Genomic DNA, 9,956 nt, shown 5'->3' with positions numbered 1-9,956 from the left:
CACGGGCCTTTTATTGTGAAAAGGACAGCAGGAAGCGCATTTTCACACTTCTGCTCACTTCACAGAACTTTTAATGTGACGGTGCGTCCGAGGCGGAAGCGGCTGCTGTTGATCGATTTAAAGATGGCGTCGAGTCCTGATGCTGCGGACAGCTCGGACGTTTTTGCGCCGTTCTGTGGTTTTGCGACCGTTGATTCCGGACCGGGAGCCCCGGTTTGGCTGTCATGAGGAGCCTGCGCAGTGTTACCGAATGCCTCGTGTAAACCGGACGGCCGTTTTAACTCTGCTGATCCTCAGCAGCTCCGTGTTCCTCCTCTTCCAGTTGTATTACTACCGGAAGTACGTCAGCAAGGTGAGCAACGCAAACAACAACAAACAGAAAAAGGAAAGTACCGGTATACCGCAGCATATACAATATATATATTGTATCGTATAATGTACTCTAATTTAGATTTCAATAAAAAAAATGTATTATATTTTTTTTATAATTAAATAAATTAATCAGATTCCTCAACTTGCCTTTCTATACAGCCTGGCCCTCATATCCTGAGCCGAACAGGTCACCTGACCGCCAGCGACCTCCAATGGGTGAGTGAGCTAATGTTAGCAATGCTGTTAGCCTCGCTGTTAACCCTTAGCATTAGTGTTAGCCTCACTGTTGGCATCATTGACAACATCACTGTTGTTAGCGGTGCTCTCATTAGTGATGAAAGAAGAAACCTGCTTTTATTTTGAAATGTTGCTGTTATGTCTGATGTTGCCATAGTAACCACCCTTCTCTCTCATGCTCTTTGGTCTCCGCAGCAAACAGTGAAGAAGTTTCTGGCATTAGCTCATCGCTTCGGGCTGCCGCTGTTCCTCGCAGACACCGCGGCCCTGACGCTACTCTCCCATGATGCTTTGCGGCAGCGTGACCGGCTGGTGCACGAGCCTCACTGCAGCTTCCTGTGCACCGGCCAGCCAGTCACATCCTTTGCGCTGTATGCCAACTTGTGGAAGTATGAGGTGACTGTGCGAGGGAGGAAGTGGGAAAATCCAGAGTCCAGTGGTTTCAAATTATCTCTTATCCACTAATATGTTTTCCTGTTTCGTCCGTCAGCCTGGATTCCTATTGGCTGCCGAACAGAAAGGCTTTGAGCATCTGGAGCTGCGAGGAGAAGACCCGCGATTGGCCAGTCTGGACACCCTATCAGGAGAGGAGATCCCCCTCCACATCCTGTTCCGTCTCAATGGTTACATCATACAGGTGGGAGGAGCCACATAACAGTGTGATGATGCATTTGTGTTTAATGGTGTCAATAACCAGATGAAAAGGATGCTAAAATAACTCCACATAGTCTGGTCTGGTCTCTGGACTCGTGAGCTACTATCTAGGCCTCTGGGGGACCACAGACACTCTCTGGTTTCTCCACATAGTCTGGTTTGGTCTCTGGACCCTCTCTCTTTGTCCCAGGTGGTCTTCCTGTACGAGCGCAGTGGGAACTATCTGTGGCACGGCGAGTTGCGCCTCAAAGCCAACGTGGACCGAAGCTTCGCTCCCTTCAAACAGCTTGACTACGGACGGCATGCCGGAGCGTACGACAGGTTAGACCACCTTCAGGTGTTTCCATCCAGTCCTCCAGAGACCAGATTCTCATGTGTGTGTGTGTGTGTGTGTGTGTGTGTGCGCGCAGGCCGGAGCTGGTCCTGACCCTCCTGGACGGCCTCGACATTCGAATCCCACGCAACATTTCACGTTTCCTGTCCGAGCAGCGGCAGGCTCGCTTCCTGGAGTGCCGTTACCGTGATGCCCGCAACTTCCTGCAGGTCAGACGCGGCTTTTTACCTTTTTGCCTCCACATGGCCGTCACCATGGCAACGGTTTATCTGGCGGCTAGCTCAGGCCGACGTCACTTCCCTGGATCTGATCTGAACGTGTAGAGGACCAATTATTTTCAAGTTTATCAATTTGTTTACATTTTGGTCAAATGAAATTAAGCCTGGACAAATATAAATAACCCAAACTAAATCTCTCTCCCCCTCCTCCCTCTCTCTCCCTCCCTCCCTCTGTTGTGAGCGGGTGCAGCTCTACCCTGATGACGCGTCTCCGGAGGCCGTGGACTTCCGGAGGAAAGTGAAGTCATTGCTTCATCTGGCGTCGAGGACGCTCACTCAGCTTGATGTCCCGTTCTGGCTCAGCAGCGGCACGTGTCTGGGTAAACGTCAGTTACCTTGGCAACGCTCCTCATCCGTTATTAGTGATAAAACAATAAAACATGTCCACCCCCTGCAGGCTGGTTCAGGCAGTGCAGCGTCATCTCGTACAGTCGGGACGTGGACATTGGCGTCTTCGTCGCGGACTTCCGGTCGGACATCGTCGCTGCGTTCAGGGACGCCGGACTGTTGCTCAAACACAAGTTTGGCAAGGTGAAAACTCCTCTTTGTTCCCGTTTCTCTCCGTTTTATATTCGTTTCATGGCTGCGTTTTATTTTGAAGGGCAGGTGGAAGACAGTCTGGAACTTTCCTTCTTGGGTGACGACGTGAAACTGGACGTTTTCTTCTTCTACGAGGACGGAGACGTCGTCTGGAACGGAGGGACGCAGGCGAAGAGCGGCAGGAAGTTCAAGTACATACGTTTGATTTTTACTTCACATTCAGTAACTTCATTATGACATTTATTTATTATTTCCACAGTAGAAGTAATGTGAAGACACGTGAAATAAATTAAAACCGACAGTTCAAAGTGTAAAATACTAATAATCTAATAAGGACTGTGATGATTAAAAGTTAATAAAGATTTTAAATTTAGATTTTTTAATTCAAACATGATCAAAATAAATCCAGAAAGCTTCATACAGAAAATACAATATTACATTAACTAGAAAGCAAAGAGATGTATGAATAACTTTTTTTTTACATGTCTGAAAAGGAGTTGGAAGAAGTAAACACGTATTTAATCCCACCCCTTAATTCATATCCTGTCATTTTATTTTCTATTTTTCGTTAATTCTTTATCATTAGATTGTTTTTTTAAAAGTCATCCAAAATCTTGTTTTTTTTCCTCATGTATTCCTATCGGATATATATTATAGTTTCTTGCATACCGGGATTCATTTAATTTAATAAAAAAATATAAACGTATTGAGATATTTTAGTGTATGAGTTTGTTAAATGAACATAATCAGTTCATGTTGATTCTACTAAATTATGTGTAATATTAAATAAGTAATTACTCACTTGTTTTTAAAAGGTTCATGATTTAGTTGAGTTCTGTCACTGTGTTTTATTTTGAAAGTACCCGTGTGGAACTATTTGTTCTAAATAAAGTTTTTTCCATCAGGTACGTCTTCCCTCGCTTCGCGTTGTGCTGGGCGGAGCTTCTGGAGCTGAAAGTTCGCGTTCCGTGTGAAACGCTCGACTACGTGACGGCGAACTATGGCGCCACCTGGAGTGTCCAGGTGAGAAGCTGGGACTGGAAGACGTCGCCTAGCAACGTGCAGGAAAACGGGGTGTGGCCTCTGGCGGAGTGGGCGGAGCTTATCCAAGTTTACTGAGAAAAAAAAACCTGACTGAAAAATTTAAATCAACCCTGGAACTACAAAATAAAGTAAAGTGGAAAAAAACAGTAAAACAAGCACATTTTTTATTTATCTGGAAATTTTCTGCAGACGTCATCAACTTATAATAACTAATAAAAAATAATGGTTTCACTGTATACTCTGAAGTCCAGTATTAAGTACAAGTATGCGTTGGTATTGTGTTTAATTCATCACACACAGTCAGGTGTAGACGTAAACTAGTGTCGGCATGAAGAGCGGTGGGAGCAACGTAGTCATGGCGACGTCACCCGCGGACTGTTGAAGCCTCCAGTTCGGCTTTTTGGATTCTTAACAACCAGTAAAGCCCTGATTATGCTTCCGCGTAGTGATCATGCAACGGCAACGCAACGGCCACGCAGTTGCTGGGAGACCGTGATGGTTCTGCGTTGGGTTTACGTGTCGAAATGTAATTCAATGCCACACCGGGAAAGGGCGCTATGTTTTTTGTAAAGACTGACCGACCGACCGAGACTCTTGACGTATATCGTCGTTAGCCTCGTTATAGCCTATTTGTTTACTTTCCGGCTTTAAACGTCCACAATTTTTCAGAACTTGGTGTTTTATTTCTTTGTGCAAAAGCGACAAGGTGCAAACAATAAAACGAAGTGCAAACAAAAGTAGCCCTTTAAAAGTTTAAATGGCGGTGTTTATGAGTGGAAACCGGATAGCGGTCTCCAGCGGATGTAGTTAGCGGACCAATCACAGCCAATGCCGCTGCGTTGGTGTTGCGTCGCCTCGACGCGCGTCTAGGATTTTTGGGAGGCACACGTCAGGCCCTTGCGTTGGACGTAAGGGGGGTCCACAAGGACGTAAGGGGTCCGCAAGCCCCCTTGCGTTGTGTCGACGCGGAAGCATAACTCAGCCTTAAAAGGGAGTGACCATATTTGGACAATGGAGGAGCAACGGCTGGATCTGATGAACATAAGCGGCAGAGCGCTCTTACCCTTGAATCTGGATCCATGTGGATTCTGGTGTGAAGCTCAAATAGTTGACTTTTTTTTTCCTTTTTTTTTTTAAATAATCGGCCAGATTTTATTTTTCCATAATTTTGTCCGTTTTACTTGTTATTCTATACATTATATCACAAATTATTTAAGCATAAACTCCCATCAATCAGCCGTTTATTTCATCTTTAATAGAGTAATTTGTTTTTCCAGTTGGATCCTGGTTTCAGTGCCTCCACCAGACTCCGTGCATTTTCCATCATTTTTACTCCGAACTCACTGAAACGGTTTTCAGTCAGGCTTCAGTGTTTGAGTCTCTCCAGCGTCTCGCGCAGTGACGTCACTCCGCCGCCGCCTCGTGCTGCTGCTCCCTGTGGACCACCTGTCCCTTGTTGATCAGGTCCGGGATCTCCACGGCGAGCCACGGTCCGAGTCCCAGAGCCATCAGGTGCGCGAGGCCGAAGCGCGGCGCGTTCCGGGCCCACAGCGGCGCGAAGTGTTCGGTCAGGCAGATCCTGCCGCCCCGGTACATCTTCGCGGTCTTCCCGTCCAGCTCCGGGACCGCGACCTCGGGCGCCGTGTCCGGGTACGTCACGGGGATGTCAAACTCCAGCTGGAACTCGTAGCGCAGCAGCTCGTGGATGAACCAGCACATGCCGGTCCAGCGCGTGCCGTCGGCGTTGGACTCCAGGCGGAACCAGTCGTTGTCCGCCGCCTTGTTCTGCTCCACGAAGTGGATCAGCGCCTGGTACTCCTCCTTCAGCCGCTGCGGCCACAGCGCGCGGTCCCGCGGCCCCGCGTGCGTCTTCAGCAGCGGGATCTGGGACACGGCCCTACGCGTGGCGTCGTCCGCCATTCTGGCTCCAACAGAAAAAGAATCGTATTAATTTAAAAGGAGTTTAGAGTCGAGCGCGTTCAGGTTTAAGTTTGTCCCCAGGTCTGGTCTCAGCACTGACGTGGACTTCCGGTCTGACAGAAGCTGCTCCGAGACAACACGAAGCACTTCCTCTATGGTATTTTCAAAACAAGAGTCCCACAATGTTGAAGTTCTTCGTATTTACACGTTGTGTTATGTTTTTGATAAACCGTTTTCATTGACATCAAGATCACAACATTACCACAAAGGAGCGTGTGATTAAAGACGGTTGAAAATATAGGAAAATTAAATAATAGGAATTTTTACAATATATACACTTAAAAAGGCGAGTTTTTTTTTTTTTTAATTGGTAAAAAACAGTTCCACTGCGTTTTGATTTTCCAAGGGTTTCAGTCCTTTAATATGAGAGAGAGAAACACTCAACCAACCACCCGTCGCTCCTCCAAAGTCCAAATATGGTCACTTCCTTCTCGGTCTATGTTTATGAAGTGTTTGTTTTTTAACATGGCTAAGCTTACCCACCTAGGACCCAAGCAGTGGTGTAGTGGAGGGTATACTCAGGTATACAGGGTATACCCACTTCTTTTTTCTGGTGGTTTACAGTATACCCACCTATCAGCCAGAAAGCCATTGGAATATATGGGAGAGTATACCCACTTCCTCCTCTGTAACCTACCCATCTACCTAGCAGTACACCCACCTCATCAACTACCACCACACCACTGGACCCAAGGCTCATCCACTACCGAGATATGTGATTTTGTTGCTGCTGATGCAAAATGAAATAAAAATACAACTGTTTTTGTGTTTATTCCAAAATACAGATTAATTTGTCTTTTTTTTTATGGCTGACATAATTCTAGATTCTCCGTTTGGTTCTATAGAAAAAGAACATCGCAATCAGTCCTCCGGTCCGACAGGGGGCGATAGTTCAGTCGGACGCTGCTCCTCCACCACCACTAGAAGAACAAGCTACTGCAACAACAGACATCGGTCCGCCATTTTCCCCCCGTTGAGCTGCTTCAGTCTACTTTTCTGATTATTTCGTGTTTGAGTCCAACAACAAACTGTTGTTTTTATCAGTAGCTTTATCCGAGCGCGAGGCAGGGGCACGTCACAGCGGCGGTGATGGCGGCCGACCGGCGCGACGACAAAGGTGAGGCGCGAGCGGGGCTGCTTTGTTAGCAGCATTTAGCCGTTAGCATCAGTCTGCTATGTTTGTTCTGTTGAGGTTTTTCTAGCCGTTCGTCTGCGGATCAAACCATCTGCGTGTTCGTTGATACGTTATCGATAAGCATGTGAGTCGGTGGCTGGTGACCGGTTCCCGCGTCAGCGTGTTAAATACCCGCTGCGGGTGTCTGGTTTCCATTCATTACGGCGTGTTAGCTGCTGCGGCTAACCTCGCCGCTGACACCAGACTCCGTTCATAAAATTACAGATTTAGCGTCTACGTTCTGAAAGTTAGTTTTTGTGTCCAGGCGCCGTTTTCTGAATCTTTGTGGTGTTCGGATGAGTCCCGGATTTGATTGATTAATGAAGACGTCATGATATTGAGAGCAGCATGTGGATAATGTGTCCTTCTGTTGTTGTTTTGTTAGATTTCCATCACGCTGTGTCGTAGAACACAGACTTCCTTCCCCCTTTTAATACACGTTGATTATATGGTCATATCCACCTCTCAGATGAAACCGTTAGTCAATTGAGTAGTTTAAATTAAATAAGTCAATTTAAAACCTCCACTTTTATATCTCAGTAAACTGACGTCATGCTGGAGACTATGAGACGTTTATTTATTTTAACATTTTATTTATAGTGTCATATCATAACAGAAGTAATCTCAGGATGAATCCCAAACTGTTGATATATATTCATTGCTGATGAAAATAATCTTTTAGTAGTTTCAGTGGTCTAAATGCGACACAAGTCGAGAGCTGCAATTTCTCATATTATAAATAACGATAATGGTAATCGGAATAAACTGAGAATTACATCCACCACCATTCTGTTGAGTTGGTTGCTCTAATTGAAGACAGTCTCCCTATTTTTCTCACGTTTTATCTTCTAAACAAGGAGATTCAGACCAAACATCAAGTCCCTGGATGTTTAGATCTGTGTTTTTTAAACCTTTTAATAAAACATACTAATCCAAATAAATAAGACGGGGTTTCCTTCCCTGTTTGAAAATGGCACACCTACCTAACAGCACACCTACCATAAATGTATATTTTAGACAACCTGGCTTGTTCCTTAGTAATATGTTATAGTACCCGCTTGGTGATCTATGATGTTTATGTCACGTTGTAGTGTGACGTCGTAAAGTAAAACTCTGTGGTTTTGTTGTTTCAGACGGAGAGTTGAACGTTCTGGAAGATATTCTGACTGAAGCTCCAGATCAGGATGATGAGCTGTATAACCCCGAGACTGAGCGGGCTGTCAGCGACAAGAAAGGTACTTCTACTGCTGATCATACTACTGTTAATACTACTGATCATTCTACTTGTCCAACCCCGAGACTGAGCGGGCTGTCAGCGACAAAAAAGGTACTTGTACTGCTGATAATACTACTGGTAATACTACTGATAATACTACTAGTACAACCCAGAGACTAAGCGGGCCGTCAGCAACAAGAAAGGTACTTCTACTGCTGATAGTACTACTGGTAATACTACTGATAATACTACTAGTACAACCCCGAGACTGAGCGGGCTGTCAGCGACAAGAAAGGTACTTCTACTGCTGATAATACTACTGGTAATACTACTGATAATACTACTATTACAACCCAGAGACTGAGCATGCCGTCAGCGACAAGAAAGGTACTTCTACTGCTATTGGTACCAAGCATAATACTAGTACTGGTACTACTGATAATACTACTAGTACAACCCCGAGACTGAGCGGGCTGTCAGCGACAAGAAAGGTACTTCTACTGCTGATAATACTACTGGTAATACTACTGATAATACTACTATTACAACCCAGAGACTGAGCATGCCGTCAGCGACAAGAAAGGTACTTCTACTGCTATTGGTACCAAGCATAATACTAGTACTGGTACTACTGATAATACTACTTCAGCAGCAGTGTTGTCCATCACATGTAAACCCTCCGTTCTGTCTGTCAGGAACCAAGAGGAAGAGTGAGCGCTCTGGCAGCCAGGATCTGAAAAGGCTCCGCCCATCCACAAGCCATGCCCCCACCAGGTCATCCTCCTCCAATAAAAGAGCCCCGGGCCCACCTCTCTCTTCCTCCTCCTCCTCTAAGAAGGCGGCATCCAGCCCCCGTGCCCGCCATGCCGCCACCAGCTACCGCCATGAGTACTACGAGGAGCGAAAGGGTTGGCGAGGGCCCCGAGACGGGGCTCCCAGGAGCCGCGGGGGAGAGGAAGTCCGGCGCCGAGAGTCCCAGAGAGTCCCGGAGGGTCTGAGCCAGGTATTGATACTACTACTACTACTCATATGTGTACTTACTTACTTACACACAGTACATTTACACATCACCTTTCAGTTCGACAGTGAATCATGTTCACTTCCTGTTTGTCTGCAGAAGCTGCACCGGGGAAGCCCCGCCCCCCATGAACAGGGCAACCAATCAGAGGGAGAGGCAGCAGAGTATGGCTCCGAGCAGGGAACGGGAAGCTCGTCCCCCGCCGCCTCCCACGTAGAGGACGAGGAAGAAGAGGACGAGGAGGAGGACGACGAGGACGAGGAGGAGGGCATGGAGGAAGAGGAGGAGGAGGAGGAAGAGGAAGGAGAGAAGGAGGATGAGGAGTACGAGCGTCGCGGCGGTGGTGAGGGAAACGACTACGACACTCGCAGCGAGGCCGGCGACTCGCGCTCCGCCTCCTCTGTCAGCTTCACGGACGATGGCGAGTCAGTGCACTCGGGCTCCGGCTCCGAGGCCTCAGGTAACCATGACAACGACGACATTATCGATGCTTTCCAAAAACACCAACAGTATCAGTTTTTATGACACGTTCATCGCTACTTTGTAACTGTAGCTTTCTCTCTGTATTTTGGGTTTCTTTATTATTGTTAGGATTTGTTTAAGTCTTTTTTTATTCATATTTTTATTGAAATTGGAGTACATTATACAGCACAACATACTGTATATACATAATTTCTTAAAAAAAAAAATTATAATAAAAGAAAAAATAATTATATATATACATATACACACACACACACACATATATATATATATATATATATATATATATATATATATATATATGCTTTTATTTTGAAAGGTTCGGAGAAGAAGCAGGAGAAGCTATCATCGTCAGTCCGAGCTGTTCGTAAAGGGATGGAGAGTAAGGAACCCTTCTTCTTTTTTCTTCTAATGTAATCCAATTACATCCGGATAGTGTTCCTCAGAGTAATCTGATTACACTGGTGTTGTTCCAGATCCCACCAGTAAACTGCGCTACATCCTGCGAGACGCCAGATTCTTCCTGATAAAGAGCAACAACCACGAGAACGTTTCTCTGGCTAAAGCGAAGGTGAGCGGTAGCGTTCCCGTGTCCTCGTTGTTCGTACGTTCCCCAACGGTCTGAT

At 46.1% G+C, this 9,956-nt stretch overlaps 3 protein-coding genes across 4 annotated transcripts in view; 2 read left to right on the top strand and 1 right to left on the bottom strand.

Annotated features, from left to right (window-relative positions):
* The first annotated feature begins 85 nt into the window (after nucleotides 1-85).
* On the top strand, nucleotides 86-4,539 carry fktn (fukutin). 2 transcript variants are annotated; one of them, XM_084034719.1, is made up of 10 exons: nucleotides 86-352; nucleotides 532-588; nucleotides 805-1,005; nucleotides 1,100-1,246; nucleotides 1,454-1,584; nucleotides 1,674-1,806; nucleotides 2,057-2,195; nucleotides 2,273-2,406; nucleotides 2,482-2,606; nucleotides 3,321-4,539. In XM_084034719.1, exons 1-10 carry the CDS (start codon nucleotides 140-142, stop codon nucleotides 3,532-3,534), a joined length of 1,494 nt encoding a protein of 497 aa, XP_083890845.1. In that variant the 5' UTR covers nucleotides 86-139; the 3' UTR covers nucleotides 3,535-4,539. The 2 variants fall into 2 exon arrangements, with proteins under 2 accessions (XP_083890845.1, XP_083890846.1); XM_084034720.1 differs by having other exon boundaries at nucleotides 87-352; nucleotides 2,066-2,195.
* A 144-nt stretch (nucleotides 4,540-4,683) lies between these two features.
* ufc1 (ubiquitin-fold modifier conjugating enzyme 1) lies at nucleotides 4,684-5,715 on the bottom strand. The gene has a single exon (XM_084034723.1). The coding sequence runs from the start codon at nucleotides 5,377-5,379 to the stop codon at nucleotides 4,864-4,866; it is 516 nt and encodes a 171-aa protein (XP_083890849.1). The 5' UTR covers nucleotides 5,380-5,715; the 3' UTR covers nucleotides 4,684-4,863.
* A 648-nt stretch (nucleotides 5,716-6,363) lies between these two features.
* ythdc1 (YTH N6-methyladenosine RNA binding protein C1) overlaps nucleotides 6,364-9,956 on the top strand; it is a 9,341-nt gene continuing 5,748 nt past the window's right edge. Inside the window, exons 1-6 of the mRNA XM_084035524.1 lie at nucleotides 6,364-6,556; nucleotides 7,747-7,848; nucleotides 8,525-8,832; nucleotides 8,947-9,307; nucleotides 9,650-9,712; nucleotides 9,807-9,901. Coding sequence (XP_083891650.1) covers nucleotides 6,529-6,556; nucleotides 7,747-7,848; nucleotides 8,525-8,832; nucleotides 8,947-9,307; nucleotides 9,650-9,712; nucleotides 9,807-9,901 — 957 coding nt within the window. The 5' untranslated portion in view covers nucleotides 6,364-6,528. The remainder of the gene's footprint in view (nucleotides 6,557-7,746; nucleotides 7,849-8,524; nucleotides 8,833-8,946; nucleotides 9,308-9,649; nucleotides 9,713-9,806; nucleotides 9,902-9,956) is intronic.

The sequence above is a fragment of the Eutrigla gurnardus genome (genome assembly GCF_963514095.1).
Source record: "Eutrigla gurnardus genome assembly, chromosome: 19".
In the NCBI taxonomy this organism is placed as follows: domain Eukaryota; kingdom Metazoa; phylum Chordata; class Actinopteri; order Perciformes; family Triglidae; genus Eutrigla; species Eutrigla gurnardus.
Note: the sequence above shows the minus strand (reverse complement) of the source record. Positions and strands in the feature narration are given on the sequence as shown.

What these genes read in the sequence shown, in the direction of transcription:
- fktn (XM_084034719.1), top strand. Translation starts at nt 140, where the DNA reads ATGCTGCGGACAGCTCGGACGTTTTTGCGCCGTTCTGTGGTTTTGCGA. An exon ending in CATGCCGGAGCGTACGACAG is followed by an intron (nt 1,585 to 1,673) that starts GTTAGACCACCT and finishes GTGTGCGCGCAG; the next exon opens with GCCGGAGCTGGTCCTGACCC. An exon ending in ATGCCCGCAACTTCCTGCAG is followed by an intron (nt 1,807 to 2,056) that starts GTCAGACGCGGC and finishes CTCTGTTGTGAG; the next exon opens with CGGGTGCAGCTCTACCCTGA.
- ufc1 (XM_084034723.1), bottom strand. Translation starts at nt 5,379, where the DNA reads ATGGCGGACGACGCCACGCGTAGGGCCGTGTCCCAGATCCCGCTGCTG.